We start from the raw sequence: 17,956 nt of genomic DNA on the forward strand, positions 1-17,956 counted from the left end.
GGGAGAGTGTTGCGTGTGCATTTTTTTTAAAATATCGAGGGGCGGTTCTTTTAAATAATTCGGGAAAATCTTCCGCTATACCTTTAATTCATAAAAACATTTTATTCTTGCTTGAGGTGGTTTTTGTTTTGTGCGAAAAAGAGCTAGTGCGAATAATAATGGGAAATGGAAACAAATATATTATTCTTCTTCCTTTATGCCATTCCAGCATCTATGGGCGCACTCACATTATCCAAACCAAACCAATCCCCAGCGCGATTGTCACCCCTCCCTACTCCCCCAGGTGCACGCACTCACACTGTACTCACACGCTCTGGCGTGGAACAGAGCGATCACACTAGTCAAACAAACCAGGCTTTGGGGGTCAAACGGGCCCGAGCGCGGTTTGGTTTGGATAGTGTGAGTGCGCCCTATGGCTATATTCATGGCGAGAATCAGTTAATCCACAAAAGTTTTATTCAGACAAGTTGATCCATACACAGGTTTGGGAAGGGACAATTTGGCATCTCCAGTTTGCCTAACTTGCATGTTTTTGGCCTGTGGGAGGAAACCAGAGTAAACCCACAATGACACAGGGAGAGCATGCAAGATCCACACAGAAAGGCCACCTGCCCTAGCCAGGGCTTGAACCAGTGACCTTCTTGCTGTGAGGCAAGATTAAACCCATGTTACTCATTGCCTGCTCCTTCTGATGGATTCGACAACCCCTGAAACGTTTTACAAAGTGAACATCAGTACATGGTTGAGAAACGACAGCTGTCCGGAAGATGAAGAAATGAACATTCTTGGCCACAGACCTATCGTTATTTGAAATACCTGAACCTAAAGATGTTGTCTAGAACTTAAAAGAGACATTTCAGAAGACTTTTTTTAAGATGTCCCCAGAGTACGTATGTGAATTTCTAGCTCAAAATACCCCACAGATAATTTATTATAACACGTTAAAATTTGTAGTTGTGAGCAAAATGTGCTGTTTTTGGGTGTGTCCTGCAAATAAGCTGATCAATGCACCAAACAGCAGTGCCGTGGTTGGATTGTGCAGATTAAGGGGCAGTATTATTATAATAAGATCTGACATCACAAGGGGAGCCACACATGCTTGCAGAGAATGGTTTACCAATACTAAGTTACTGGATTGATCTTTTTCACATTTTCTAGGTTGATAGAAGCACTGGGGACCCAATTATAGGACTAAAATTTTATCATAAGTCCCCTTTAAAATTTAAATTGTGTATGACGAAGTTGCAAATGATGGCACATGCATTCTATTACAGTAAGAAAATCTAACTGATGATAAAAAAATGATAAAATGGAAAAGGAAAAAATGACCCGCGGCTGGATATTTGTAAAGCAAGTACTGTGTGTTCTCAGAAAGTATTCAGACCCCCTTCACTTTTTTCAATTTTGTAATTTGTTAGCCTGATACTGCACTCACTTAAATTCATTTTATTCTTATTACTCTACACTCAGTACCCCATAATGACAATTTGAAAACATAATTTAAAAAATGCTATATATTTATTAAAAAGCAAAAACTGAGAGCACATTGACATAAGTATTTAGACCCTTTAGTTGAAGCACCTTTCACAGCCTAGTGTTTTTGAGTACGACACAACAAGTTTGCACACTTGGATCAGGAGATTTTCTGGCATTCATTTTTGGAAATCCTGTCAAGCTTGGTCAGGTTGGATGGGGACCGTCGGTGGCAAGACATTTTCAGGTCTCTCCAGATATGTTTGATATAAGTCAGGGCTCTGTTTGTGTCATTCCAGGGCATTCACAGAGTTGACCCTAAGTTACTCCTGTGTTGTTTTGGTTTAGGGTTATCATGTTGAAATGTGAATTTTCAGCCCAGTCTGAGGTCCAGAGTGCTTTTATTGAGGCTTCTCTGTAATTTACTTTATTCAGCTTTCCCTCAACCCTGATCAGTCTCTCAGTCCCTGCTGCTGAAAAACACCACCAAATCATGATGTTGACACCACCATGCTTCACTGTTGAGATGATATTGGACAGGTGATGAGCGGTGTTTAGTTTCCTCCAGACATAATTATTTAGAAATGAGCCAAACACTTTAAATCTTGGTTTCATCAAACCAGAGAATCCGGTTTCTCACAGTCTGAGAGTCCTTCAGGTGCTTTTATGCAAACTCCAGTGGGATTTGTATGTGTTTTGCACTAAGAAGATGTTTCCGTCTGGCCACTCTGCCAATTACGCACTGGGACGGGGTGCACCACCTGTATGTACACCCGGTTGTAAGAGTAGTCTTGAAGTAAAATGCGTCCGAAGAATTTATACCTATTGCACCATCAAGGCGTAGGGAACATATCCGACTAAATCTTACTGTACATTTAGTCAAAGGTTGGCATAAAGTATAAAGTCTTAACTTGTTTCTAAACTGAAATAATTCAATTTAATGAGACAATGGCATATCTTGTGCACAGGCTATGTGAGCAGTCTGCTTTCATGTGTGAAAGAGTGATCAGAGCAGTGTTAATTCTGACAGCAGATTTTGAATGTTTTAATGTTCACACAATGTTTAAAACAACAACTGTTTATTATATTTGACTTTTGATGTTTTCAAAAAAGACACACAAGAAACTAGAATTATTTGTGTGTTGTCAGCTTATGCACATTGTGTTTGTCTATTGTTGTGACCTAGATAAGAATCAAATCACATTTTATGGCAAATCACTGTAGAAAACCAGTTCATTCCTAGAGGTTCACATACTTTTTCTTGCCACTCACAACCTTGAATTTGGTTACATGCCGCTTTTGACAAAAAAACTTGGACATGTACAATATTCCATCATGTAAGCAAAGTCAACAGCAAAGTCAACAGCAGGGGCAGAGCCAGACATTGGGGGCTTAGCCCAAATCTAGGGTTTTCAAAGAATGGTCCCCTGCTAATATTTTTTCTCCATTTACGGCAGCTTTATAAAGTCATTTTTATATCCTATTACTATTTTTTTAATCCTATCTCATTCTATTTTTGGATAAGACAAGTTAAAGTGTCATTGTGAAAATTTGTTACAGTTTGCAGTGTTTCCCACAGGATTTTGAGAGACTGTGGTGGTGATGACGTCACCCGCTAATTAGCATATATGTGACATCATCATGTCGTGTTTGCGTTTGATCTAGTGTTGCCACCTGAAATATGATTCACTTCTACTCTTTGATCTGTATCTGTATTTGATCTGTATTATATATCAAATTATATTTTAAGCTGTTTTAAAATGAAAATGGGAATCATGAAAATTCTATTTGTGGGGGCCAGCGTTGATTCTGTGGTGGGCCACCACAAATAAATCAATGTATGGGAAACACTGGTTTGTTATTGTTGTTTGTTACAGTTTCAAAATGAAAATACAGAGAACACAGCAAGGTTCTCTGTATTGTCAATTTGAAACTTTAACATAACACATTTTGACAATGATACTTTAACTTCTCTTATCCAAAAATAGGCAAAATATGTTTGCTGAAGGCTAATCCAGTAACTATAAAGCTACATAAGAAAGAATAACAATTTTGACTTCACTAGCAGAACAATTTCGCACCTGCTTTTGGAAGCATTCTCTCTCTCTCCCTGTCTTTGCTCTCGCTCCTCACCCTCATCTCTCCCTATTTGCACTGACAATTATCACACATAAGGATATTTTAATGTAAAAGATTAAGGATTCACCTTTATAACTGTCTATCAATGTATTTCTGATGTGAATCATTGCGAATTTCAGAGAAATGCATACAGACAAAACATAAGCTGCCTAAGTAACTATTATCACCTTCTTACTTCTTACGTCTTAAAAAAATAAATTGTATAGACCGTTTGAGCAGTAACAACATAAACAAGTGGCTGTCGCGGTCCGCATGAACTTCCGGTAAACTCCGCTAAGAATAAATAACAACAAAGTACTTTAAATGTAGTTTAATTATATAACAAGCAAAAAAACAACACATAGATTACCTAAGAAACCAAAACATTTGTTATTTTTGACGAGGCATTTGTTCAAGAGATCAGTTTAGCAACTAGTCAGACCATTAAAAAAACGAAACCGGAAGTAAGGTTCGGATCCAGACGTGTATCGCGTGCGTCCGATGAAACCGTCTATATCCATCTATAAAAAAGTATATGTGCAATAAGCAAGTTTTTTTTCAACGTTTTAATTCACTGTGATTAAATGTACTTTAAATACAACGTTACCAACGACGTGTGTGCAGCAGAGCAGGCAGTCTAGTTTAGAGTGCAGTGCTAACATTAGCCGTTAGCCATACAGATATATCAGTTGACGCTATTTAACCGTATTTACATCACATAACTATAAATATACACTTACAGTAATAACGAAGGCACTGTAATAATAAAGACACTTTGAAAATATGTTTACTCTGGGGAGATTCAGCATATTAATTTGCCTTCAACACACATCTCTCATTTGTTTTCCCTGGAGTGGGGGACCGGAGAGTTTAAAGCTGAATGCCGCCGCCTAATGTACTGGATGAATTCATTTTACAGATCTGAAAAGATTTGGGGCCTTTGACAAAACATTCAGGGCTTGAGCCCCAGAAGCCACCCCCTCGCTCCGCCCATGGTCAACGGGTTTTCAAGGTGTTAACTTTCATTTATTTTAAAAGTACTAACCGTACAGTATATGCACTGTCTATTCTTGGGCTATGGTTAGACGTCTATTAGACTTTCACTGACAGTCCAAATTTTGCATTGTTTTAGCCAAAATTGCTTGCTGGGTCATTTCTTCAGTCATGCATCCCCCCTTTATACATAACATACTTGATTCAATGTGAGGACAGTGAAACTATATACTTATTATGTTTATGTAAATTAATTGTATAATCTTATCAGTACAGGACATTGTTGGTTTATTTTGGCTTATATAGTATATCAAGTTATGTACCAGCTCACATTAGCTGATAAAATAGCATCAGCATATATAAAACATTTGTGCTTGCCTTTGATTTGTGAGATGACTCTCTTGTCATGACATCTCCACACAGTATCTCTGGAGCTTAATCAGAGTGACTATCGGGTTCTTGATCAAATTGAGGCCCTTTCCCCTGATTGCTCAGTTTGGTCAGGTGGCCAGCTCTTGGAAGGGTCCTTGGAAGAAGCCAAATTGCTTCCATTTAAAAAGGCCAGTGTGCTCTTTTGAACCTTCAATGCAGCACAAATGTTTGGTAGTCTTTCCCAGATCTGTGGTTTGTAACAATCCCATATCTGAGCTCTTCAGACAGTTCCTGTAACCTCATGATTTGATATGCATTGTCAGCTGTGAAGTCTTTTATAGAGAGGTGTTAGCCTTTCCAAATCATCTCCAATCAATTTAATTTACCACAGGTGAATTCCAATAAATGTGTAGAAACATCTCAGCATAGATCAATAGAAATTGGAGGCACCTGAGCTAAATTTCAAATGCAAAGAGTCTAAATAATAATGAGTGCGTTTACATGCACAGTCTTACGCCGATTATGCTTAATAAACTGATAACACGTGGGGTCATGTAAACGCGTAAATCGGTTTTCTTTAATCGGGGAAAGCCCATAAACGGCGTAAGCAAAAACCGATCGGCACAGGTAGTTTTTTTGCCCATTACGTTGATTTCGCGTGGCATGTAAACACCTTAACCGACTTTCTCACGGTTTTGTCCATGTGCGCATGTCTCCGCGTATGAAAGATAAACGTCACACGCGGAAGTAAGCGCAAAGTAACGCATAAAAGTCTCTGCCCGACTAAAGCAGTTGGCAGAGAAACTGTTAAAATAGCAGCTCATGTTACATTTACAGGTTCTGCAGACACGAGAAGAGATACAACAGTACTTAAGTACTTAAGCTTAAGACAGATATGCCGTCGACTTTTTGAACGACTATTGTGTACTATAGGTGTTGACGTCACTGCCTGCGAGAAAACTGATAATTCTTCAAGTCCCATGTAAACGCAGTTGTCTGCATAGGCGGCTTATTGATTTGCATGTAAACGCATGAAAACAGTTTTCTATAATAAGCAGATTTTTGATAGTTATCCGCTTATGCTGTGCATGTAAACGTACTCAATGTTAATGTGATGTTTCAGTTTTTCTTTATTCATACACTAGCAACTTACCCACTCATGAGTTAATCAGCAGTAGCCACAGAAAAAAGTTACCACTGCATCATTAAAACAGGTACACAGGCACGTTTGTTTTCTTTCAGAATGTTATTGTAATTAAAGGCACACCATGATACTTTTTGGCCACTAGGGGGTGCTAGACACGTATTTTTCACTTCTAGCGCCCCTAGAGCCCACAAGCGCCGCAGCACTGTCGCAAAGGAAAGGAACTGGCCAACCTTAAAACTAAACTAAAAACGAAACATTTAAAACGTTAAACGATCAACATTTTGAGACAACAGGGAGAAACGCAGTCATGTTACAACTTTCTGATGAGGAACTCTTCGTGGCAGAAGCCATTTCTCAATCTGAAGGTTGCAACCTCCAGATGTCGTATTTCTAAGCTGTATACGTCATCAAGACTGTCTTATTTCACAATATTAACAATTACAAAGTTAACTATTATACTTAGTTAATCGTAAATTGTTGCAGTATGCTTATGACTTGCGAATGTAATGCTCAGTTTACCTTAATAAACCAGGCTTGATGACGTATGCAGCCTGCATATTTGACCTCCGGAGGCTGCAGCCTTCCAATTTAGAAACGACCAGAAGTATTTCCTTGCCTTTTTCCAAACAAATATTGTTGCATCGTCTCTCTCTCTCCCTCGCCACCAGGATTTTCCGCAATGGCGCTCGTTTTTCCTCTCTTTTGTGTGAAAATTGTCGCTCCAAATCCAAGTAAACTGATGTGGTCCAAGCAGACCTAAAGGCTGCCGCTTTGTAATACGTCACGCGAGTGACAGCGGAACGCAGCAAATGAGGAAGAGAGAAGAGAGAAACGCTCGGATCTGATTGGTGAATGAATAGGGTTTGGTTTTATACTGTGTGAGTTTGAGCAAGTTTGACTGCTATTGCATCCTGGATTGTAATGTAAATATCATAGACACAGTAAAAGAAAGGTAAATACGCGAACACCGCATGTGAATACAGGGAACTATATGCAAGATAATCGCTGTCATTTATAAAGAAGATCGCATTTATGTATGAATCAAGAGTTTATATAAAAAATTGCCTTAAAGAGGAATCGAACCCGGGTCGCCCGTGTCATAGGTCCGTGACACTAAAGACTGTGCCACAGAGTCACATAACAGAAGCTGCTCTCTACATTCCTTAAGTAAGCCTCCCACAAAATTCACGTTAAAAACAAATTGTGTGGAGGAAGTGACGTATGCCGTAAAGCAGTCGAATTTTGTAGTTTTTTTTTTGTGCTCTGGTTACTACCAGAAACCCTAAGTTTTAAAATACGAGTAAAAGTGACACAGACCCCGTCAGGCTATGGTAGACATGTCATTCAACCTATTTAAAGTCAATGTACTATCACAAGGGTCTTGAAAATTTATTATGAAGGTTGAAAAATTACATGGTGTCACTTTAAATGTAATGTAAGCTGTGTTCTCATCTACTATGTTTCTGAACTTTGACAGCTGTTTAAAGCTGTTCAGATTTAAAGCGCTAATTCGACAGGCAAATGACACAACACCGCGTCTGCATTATAAACCGTGACACAACTATCGCTCGCATTTAAAATCAATGAAACACGCACTGTGGTACCGATGGTGCAAGAGTCATAGTCAGATTGAAATCCGGACTAAAAGCACTTGTCAAACATGTTGCCCTAAAGATGCTGCAGACTCATTGCATGTGGTTCTCCTGAAGAAAAGAAACACGCATAACTCAAACTCATGACAATAATGATCCACGACCATGTGAAAGACAATGTACCTCAGAATTATAAAGTAGCAGTGTGTGTTTGTCACCCGCAGCAACACACAGAGAAGCAAAAAGATGTGTTTGCAAAGCACTCTACTTAATAAAATGACCTGTTTTTACAACAGAATCTATTACATCTGCATTGACGTCCTCTGCACAAGAGATTTTGTGCCATTCAGGATCAGTCATCTTTGTAAACTAAGAGCTCAGGTGCAGGTAAATGTGTAATTGTCCATCTTACAGAAAATGAAAATGTATTACACTGCAAATACCTTAAAATGACAATTAAGCTAAATCTATTTTAATAACAAAAACACAGAAAATCATGCATGTTAAACATCAGCATGTATAACTGTGCATTCAGACCGCCGCCAGCGAGAGCGTCAAAGTGGCCGGAAGTCATTCATTTTCAATAAGAGCCTGCGGCGAGCAGCGGTGCGGCGCGTCATGTACAGCGTGAGCGTCGAGGAGAGTTGAAATCAGCTCAACTTTATGGTAATGAGATATGACGCGGTTCGGCAGGGCAGCCAGAGCTTTTATTGACGCTCTCGCCGGTGGCGGTGTGAATGCACAGTAATAGTGCTAATGTACTTTCTTAATACAGGGTTTCCCGCAGCACTTTGTAGTTCGTGCGGCCCGCCTAAGCTGGAAAACCCTACCACCTTAACTAGGTCGCCCAAAAAAATATAATTTGCAGCACAAAAGGCCGTCAAGTGCATCTCGGAAAAAAGCTCAGATGCACTCCACACCGCGAACGGCAACACGGCCGAAATGAGAAAAAGATGTGGTCTGTCACTGTCTGGAGGATAGCCAGTTGATAAAACACGTGTCCGTGAGAACTGTAAGTGGACTTATGTTTTGGGTTTATTTAAGCCTGTTATTGTATTAGTCTATAGTTCTTGCAAATTTAAGTTAGCTAATGATTTTGTTGTTTGAGCAACCTGCTGGCTAGGTTTCACGTGCCTGTTGATTAGATTTAATAGTTGAGCGCTCTTGCTCACTTTATTTATGTGCATTATTTACATGCTACAGACAGTAGTTACACTCCTTTAAGATAATGTAATAAATAGGGGGAAATAATAAGTTTTTACAATCTTCGTGCTATCTATCATCGTTTGCCAGACGTTCTACAACATCTGCTTTAGTTTGTAGGAGTGTAACGGTACGTGTTTCGGTACAGGGCTTTCGGCACGGTGCACATGTGCACCGAATGGCGAATGCAATCTTTTGTGTGCGGAACATAGGTGGAACATAATATGTTGTGTGCGTTTCCACACAAACATATTAAGTGGCGGAAGTCTCCGTGTTCAGCGCAAGTCTTCTGTCAAACATATAACATTATTCGGCCCGCAGAAAGATTTTTGTTTACTTAGTTGTATATTCGTTTGATTATTGATGTAAACGTTTACGGGGCCGCTTACGTGTCGCGCCTAAAAGCGCGGGTTAAACCTGTCAAGTCGCTGTTTTGTTCTTTCAAAAGTGCGTGAGAGGTTGCGCGTCTTTCGTTGCTACGCAATCATGAGACGCACTTTCTGTGACAGCGAGAATGGAATGCGTGATCAGATTTTTCATCTGAACCTCATGTCAATCATATCATTGTCACAATGCAATCAGCTGGTCGGGACAGAGAAGAGCTGTAACCCGGGCTTACTCAACTGTTACTCAGCTGCGGAGGGGTTCGTTAGCATTGACGACACAAGCAAAGATTAGGAGAAACATGCAAAAGATAAAAGATGGCTATGGATGCAACTCACTAATCTCAATATGAGTGTATAATAAGTATATCATCATGTTGCTTGCTATGCAGTTACACATAGAGCAGTAATATTATTTTTATGCAGAGATTGTACATAGCCAGTTCACTGTGAGTTAAACAATCCAAAATAAATTAAAACAGAAACATTTTTTGGTGGCAAAAATGTAGGCTAATAGTATATAAATGAAGAAAAGTTAAGAAAAAGACTTACCTACTGTTATAAAATAATGTAAAAAAGTATGTTATTTAGTGGAGAACTTTGCCTGGTCTATGCAATATCATATTGATTACATTATTAAAGCAGTGCAATATTCACCCTTTATTTCATATAATTTACTTTTCACCTGTCATGTGTGAATGTTAGATGTGTAGCCTCTTTTCAAACTAAATTTTGATCACCATTTTAGATTTATGTATGTAAAATTACTGCTTAGGTCAGGGGTGGGCAATTAACTTTCCCAAGAGGTCATTTAAAAAAACTGAGACCAAACCAACAGACTAAACTTATAATAATTTTAATGCTTTTATATAAACCAGTAAATTATATGGCTTTGTGTAGCTGCTCCTGGATGGAAGATTGCTTGTTACCACATTTATCCTTCTTAAATATGTAGTAACTATAGTTCAACCATGATATGTAAATGGTATTGAATGAAGCTGTGTTTTCAGTTTCAGGCAGTTATTATCTGGCCAATCAGAATCAAGCATTCTGGAGTGCTGTGTAATTATTGTAGTTAAGTCTATTTGATTTTGTTTATATTTTACCAAGCAAGTCCTTTTTGACCCAAATCCTCACTAAAATCCAATGATATTTACAACAATATTTAAAAGCAGCCTCACAGGATGGATTAAAGTGTTTTGCCGCAGTTTGCCCACTTTTGGCTTAAGTGATGCAACAACAGACTCTCGACACAAACATTCCTTCTGCTGTTTTCTTCCATCTCAGCACGCTGGCGACCGAGCGAGCGAGCGTCTGAGTAATATGACAGCTATTGCCCTCTGAGCTCAATATTTCCAACCCTGTGAGATCCAAGAACAGCTCCGTTGTCATGAACACACTGGTAAAACAATCATCAGCCTCACTAAGACGCTAAAGAAGGGAAACACTGCCTATAGACTGAGACAGCCATCACCATCTTCAGAATAAAGAGAAAAAGTCCTGTCAATACTTACAATACAACATTTTTAACAATGTTCACATTGCCATTTTGCATTTAGAAAGCCGTAAAACTTATACTTAAGCACTTTTGTCTTTTGTTTGCTAGAATTTTAATTTATGCATGGATCAGTATCGCATGATATCTTATACGAGTATAAATATACTCTTCAAGAACTAATGCCATGTGGGACATCCAGCTTAGTCACTGTTCACTTTGTATTGAAATGATCAGACATTTTGCTAAAGATCTGCTGTTGTGTTCCATTGGAAATGAAAGGAAGTCTGTATGGTTTAGAACAACATGAGAGTGTGAAATGAAAGAGTTAATGATGACAGGTTTTCCAATTTTTAATATACTGTTCCTTTAAAAGCTTTAGAACAAAGGTATCCCAACAACAAATCATAGAAAATTACCTAGTAAAGATCTTCAGAAATCTATCAGGGGTAAGGGTGGATGTAAAGCCCTTTTCACACAGAGATTACGGAAAATGCGTCCGGGACATATTTTTCCAGTGTCTGAAGTTTGCTAATTATCCGTGATTTCGAGAAACCACACGCATGCATTTTAGTTTATAAAAAGATAATTAAGAGGGCGTGAAGTGCTGTTCTTTTTTTTTCTCGCTTGTTCTCACTAATGCACGCCCCTTATGCAGTTATTTTTGCCATTTGTTCACACAGAATGCTTTCCGTGAATGTTACGGCAAAGTTACTAGGTCCTCTTTATGGTAGCGATCCCAGAACATTAAAAGGGACATTCCACTTTTTTAAAATATTTTCCAGTTCCCCTACAGTTAAACATTTGATTCTTACTGTTTTGAGATCCATTCAGCTGATCTCCGGCTCTGGCGCTAGCACTTTTGGCATAGCTTAGCACAGTCCATTGAATCTGGTTGGACCATTAGCATCACGCTAAAAAATAGCCAAAGAGTTTCGATATTTTATATAAACTGTGTGACTGTAGTGATGTTACGCACAGCCCGAAAATACTTCGGGCAGTGTGTAATATCACTACGCCTGCTGCAGCCATGTTACATCAGCAAAGTCCTCGATTATTACACCAGAATGAGAGTATAGTTCATAGCCATATATGTCTAGAAAATCAAAATTTTTCATTTTCCGTCGGTCTTAGTACACAATGTAACTACAGTAGAGTCAAGTTTTAAATGGGAAAAATATCGAAGCTATTTTGTTATTTTTTGGCGCGATGCTAATGGTCTAATCAGATTCGGTGGATTGTGCTGGGCTATGCTGGAGGTGCTGGCGCCGGACCTGGGGATCGGCTGGATGGATTCCAAAATGGTAGGAATCAGGTGTTTGGATCTAGGGGAGCTGGATAATGAGCATATTTTCAAAATAGTGGAACGTCCCTTTAAGGGACGCGTTTGCGTTCACAAAGAAGCCTCTCTGACAATTTCTGGGACCAAAGTGCTGTGTGAATGGGGTTTAAGAGAGAGAAGCTCAGTCTTTCTTGTGTCGTCTTAACTTAGCTCAATGTCCTCGGATCCTCAGATGTCACTTCCTTCCTACTGCTGAAACTCCACACTGACAAACACTACTCCCCCAAACATCTTGTTCAAAACAAATCCTATGAGGTAAAGGTTAAAATAAATGAAGTGTGGAATGTTTGAGAAATATTCACCCTCTATCCTAATTTTGACTATTCCCAATCCAAGTGTTTTAAGGTTGTGGGTGGGGAACAACACACCATCTCATTCCGTAGTCTCTCCATCTTTCTTTTCTCTATGCTAAACATATCTCATATATCTCTCTCGAGTCTATTATCAGCCCAAACTCTTGAAATGTCAAAGCCTCAGGGGGTGGACTACCTGTCAGGAAAGATAAAGACATTGCCATTGGTTGCACACAACACACAGCCTGAACTGACTCTAAAGGAATGCTTGTCAAGCAAAACAGTCTGCAAGACATATACACGTTCGATGTGGTTAGGTGGGCACATGGGTTTCCACAGAGCTGATCCTTTAAAAAACAGACAGATATTGGCTTCACCTATCACTATTTGTATTTAAGATTACATGCATTTGTCAAAATTTTCAAAGGAGTTATTCAGGAAATATAAGCTTATCTGAATGTTTCTTTAAAATCAATGGATTTCAAAGAGAATCATTGCATGACCATAAAATGCTGCTGGTAAAAGTTTAACAAACGTCTACTAGAGATCGACCGATATATCTGTTTCTCGATATTTTCCCCGATATTTAAGAATTTTCCCATTACCGGATATAGGTTTTTTAATATCAGATTGACCGATAAATGCGGCCATCTTGTGACCGTTTTGAGAATTGCGCACTGGACGCTATTTCGTCACAGCATCTTAAGAGAGATGCTACCAACAGCTTCCACAGCAAATATGACGGCGAAGTGACGCGACTTTAATCAATTAATTAAAAGGACTATGATTTAATTAATCAACTTATTTAACATAACAGACATTAATTCCCAGATGAGATTTTTTATAAATGCCTAATATGCAATGTATGCAGCTTGGCTAAGAAATAGAGACGAAATTACAGTCACATAAACTGATCCATCAAATCCATGGATGAATGAATGCTTGTTTTTTTTTTTTTTGTTATTTATGTTTATTAGTAGCATTGTAAAATCACGTTCATATTGCTATTCCCTTACCAGGTTGAAGGCTGAAGCACAAGCCACCACATGCAGCTAACTTTTAACAAGATTTACACTAAGTTATATTAACATTTACCAGATGTCTGTGGATATTAATAAATTATTTATTACCTCCATTAACTGTCCCAGTTTGATACAGTTAATGCAAGAGTAAATGCATAGATAAACAGCGCTTTAATCAGCCGTTTCAGAAGCTATTCCAACAAAATATTATTATTCTGACATAAAATACCAGTTAAGACATTCAATGACATATAAGATGTTTTGTTTGTTACTTTCCTGACAATGTGCCAGTGATATTATTCATTAAATTAATATAATTATTCACTCTTTCAGACCACTATTTATAACTTTGTATGCCAAGAGGGAGTGATTGTTATTATAAGGGTTTGTTCCGTTCAGTAGTGTAATTGTGTCAAAAACAGAAGTACAACAATTAATAAAAATCGATTCAGCATATCGTTTATGGGGACATAAGCACCACAATATTTTGTATCTGTTTTTAAAAAAATTAGAATTGTTCGATCTCTAATGTCTACTGGCCTTACTGTATCTATAGTTTTATTCTTTCTCTTTTTAATAGATATAGTCTGCTTTGGAAATGAGACATCAGTGTAGTCGTGTATGCTATGCTGCTGTCACCTCAAAAGACCCCGGGGACAACAGCAAGCTTCTTGTGTGATTCTTTATAGGAGCCCCTTAATTAACACCATTGATGAGCTGAATCAGCGACTGAATCCAATGAGCCTTTCCGCTCTGTCTGAATACAGAACTGAAAAACATGGCGAAACGTTAAAGGGTTACTGTCATAAAAAAAAAAATTTAAGTTATATTTTTGGGCCGTTTTTTGCCTTTATTAGATATATAGTATGGTAGAAGAGGACAGGAAAGTATAGGGTGGAGAGAGGGGTACAGGATCGGCAAAGGACCTCGAGCCAGGATTCGAACTCGGGTCGCCGAAAGTGCGTTTGCACCATATGTCGGAGCACTTGCCCACTACACCATCGGCTCCGACAACTGTCAAAACAATTTTAACTACTATTTCTGTAAAAGGGAACAGTTGTAGGTGTACTTATAGAAAAAAAGGATTTTTAACATAAAAAAGCAAATTTTTATGATTTTTATGATTCCCACTGTTGGGGAGTAGTTAACTACAAGTAGCGACACTACTAACTTAATTACATTTTTCTGTAGCTTGACGATAGTTATTTTTAAAGGGGTCATAGCGTGAAAATCAGACTTTTTCCATGTTTAAGTGCTATAATTGGGTCCTCAGTGATTCTATTAACCTAGAAAATGTAATCAAGATCAAGCCAGTAACTTTGTTTGGGTAAGCTATTTACTGCAAGCGTGTGACAAATTAGGTCGTTTAGATTTTGCCTGTTTTGTGAGGTAGGTAGCAAGGCGAATTACAATAATACCGCCCCCTTTATCTGCAATATCCAACCACAGCAATGCCATAGTGCAGAGAGAAAGAGAGAAAGAAAAAAGTACTTGACATCACAATTGAGTTTCAATTACAACAAACCACCATCATTGTGATCAGTGTTTGCACTTCATCCGCTCATTTGCATATTAAATGACACACCCAAAAACGGCACACTTTTGCTCAGGCCTACAAATTAGCAATTTTTACATGCTATAATAAATTAGCTGTGAAGCTAAAACTTCACATACACACTCTGGGGACACCAAAGATTTCTTTTACATCTTAAAAAAATCTCATAATATGACCCCTTTAAAACAGTGTAGCTTCAACAACAGTAGTAAAATAGGCTACTTTTTCCAGCAAGAAGCCGTGTTACGTGGCCAGACGCTACATTACATTGTGCCTCTGCAATGCCTTTTAGCAAAGAGCAGTGCTGAGCGCAGCAGCGTCTTCTTTTCTTAGATCACAAACTCAAATTGTTCATTACTGCCCTCTTTGCGAAGTTCGCCTGATGATTACATACAGAACATGCAGGGGTAAAGTCGACACAGTCATATTATAATGTCCTAGATGGAGCGCCATGACGCCACAATCTAAATTTCTAGAGATTAATTGGCCATTGCTATATTTATTTAAGTTCATATCAAATGTCTATTTCTATTGGAAGTGCAGTGATAAATCATCATTGTTTACCATCATTCCAAAATCCAATCTGTCCTGCCACAGTTACAAACCTATAAGAACACTAACATTTGTGTTTTCGCCACTGCTGTAGCATCTGTCAATCAAACAGAAAAAGAAATCCAAATATAACTTATATAATAATTATATACTTAGTGGTTTATCAAATCACATGATTTAATTATATACCTTAGTTTGTTTACAATAATTATTAATAATGAATTCAAATTATTATTATTATTATTATTATTATTATAAAGAGCTGAAATAATTCATTTTAAATGTTTATGTTTGTTTGTTTGTTTGTTTGTTTGCTGTTGGTTATGTGAGATATGTGAGAAATTGTGTTGTTCACAAACTAAAACAATAGAAAAAACATAATTGTATTACATTACATTGTTTTAAAATCCAAATCCTTTTCTTAACATTCTTCATTAACAATTATATTCAGTTATTTGTAATATAATGTCATTGTAAAAAAATCGAAGTAGTCTTAATGTAGCTAGCTACTTTTTAATAGTAACTACTGATAAGTAGCTTGCATCTAACTACAGTTTCATAGTTACAGATTCATAAACCAAATAATTTAGTAGTGTTGGGATTATGGTTAGTCTATAGTAGTAATTAAAAATACCTCATGTCTATGCTATGCCATCATACAGTACAGTACTGTACTGTATATCTAGGTAAACACTGTGTGTAGTTGTGTTATTTACGTGCAGACAGAGCTATCTACGTTGACTTTACACGCACACACACACACACACACACACACACACACACACACACACACACACACAACTTGCAGAGCAGAATAAACAAAGACAAAATGTTGGCGTGTATTAATTGTAAAACAGAACTGTCCAATGCATCTGTATCACAAAGATTTGAACAGTTCGAAGCTTAATTTAGTGTGAAATAGAGACAGACTGAAGAGTTTTTTTATGAAGTGAAGTCTCTCCTTAAGTTGCATTACTGCATTAACAAACAACAACAAAACAGGTGACAATATCATGTGTATGCTATATCCAACATACTTCATACGCCTCTTTTTCAAAGCTTGCACAGCAACAATGCAAAATCCACCACAGTAATAATACATTTTAATTGAATTGTATACACATGCAGCTTGGTGAAGGCACTTTAGAGAGGTCTTCTGATACAACCCATTACAAATTAAACTATAGTAAAGAGCAATACAATGTCTCTTCTAGAAAACACATAGCCTACATCATTACAGAGACGTTCGTATCTCTATATTAATCGATTCTTATTGTCAAATAAGTAATAAGCGTCTTCTTTACTACAGATTACTAATGCAAAACTGATGTGAGAAAGTTGCATGTGTCTTGTTGCATTCTGAGCATTTGCTGTAATGGTTCATCCACAGATTATCAATGCATCTGGACGCATGGGTTTGTTATGTGATGTCTGCATTTGGTTATGCCTCATTATCTATTATAAGTCCTTTAATCTACCCTAGACATGACCATTTTATCTTTTTAGTATTTTATGTTCACGTTCAGTAGAAAATGGCATATTTGTGTGAATTGCCAGTATTGAAATAATGGGTAAATGCATGGCAACAGTTGCACAAGTGTGTGTGTTGCATGATAATACACATGGCAAATAAAAAACCATTCTTATGCACTCACCATCTATTGCCCTTGCGGGAAGAATCACCTCCAAACTGTGCGAGAACCCCAAAAAGAGCAATCCAACAAACAGCCTGTCAGCTGTAAGATGCAACATTATATTTTAAAATGAATAAAACTGAAAAAAAGAATAAATGCCAAAGCAGGGTCCGATGCTCCAGTGAAGCCGCAGTCTGATCACGGCTAATGCGCCTCTCCGAATGCGCACACTGGCGCAAAAGGCTTCTCCTGGCACACGCGGTTCACGTATTCCTTAAATGCATGGCACAACCTAAGTCTGATGTAAGTATGATACAAGGCATCACAGTGGAGACAGTGCGCCCGTGTCTTTGTTGAAGATGACAGCCAGCGATCAGCTCTGTGCCAATGATACCTATGAATATCAACCCGATTATCTCTGTTGCTGCTGGTAACAGATCGTGTATAATGTGTGGTCCAATCCTGAACTACTGATGTTCGATTCGTAACCCGACTCTTTTGAATCTGTACGTTTTATCAACCTCGCTAACGGTTCATTATCACAATGGATGATATATCCATAATAGTATTGTAGGCATCATATATGAATAGGAATATGCCTACTAATAACCATGTTTTAGTATACTATTTCCAACATTATTCACAACTCATTAAATAAGCTATTTTTGTAAAAAAAAAAAAAAAAATCAACCAGTGAGCAACATGATCCTTTCAGCTCGGGAGCAATCAACAGCTACACTTGCCTAAAGAGACGTTTCTAAAGAATATGAAATGTCACAGGG

At 38.0% G+C, this 17,956-nt stretch overlaps 1 protein-coding gene across 1 annotated transcript in view; it reads right to left on the reverse strand.

Annotated features, from left to right (window-relative positions):
• The window catches only part of LOC129428110 (low-density lipoprotein receptor-related protein 1), a 216,796-nt gene extending 199,173 nt beyond the window's left edge, over positions 1-17,623 (reverse strand). The window contains exon 1 of the mRNA XM_073875764.1: positions 17,196-17,623. Within this exon, the coding sequence (XP_073731865.1) occupies positions 17,196-17,292 (97 nt within the window). The 5' untranslated portion in view covers positions 17,293-17,623. The remainder of the gene's footprint in view (positions 1-17,195) is intronic.
• Positions 17,624-17,956: the final 333 nt, after the last annotated feature.

The sequence above is a fragment of the Misgurnus anguillicaudatus genome, chromosome 14 (genome assembly GCF_027580225.2).
Source record: "Misgurnus anguillicaudatus chromosome 14, ASM2758022v2, whole genome shotgun sequence".
Classification (NCBI taxonomy): Eukaryota; Metazoa; Chordata; class Actinopteri; order Cypriniformes; family Cobitidae; genus Misgurnus; species Misgurnus anguillicaudatus.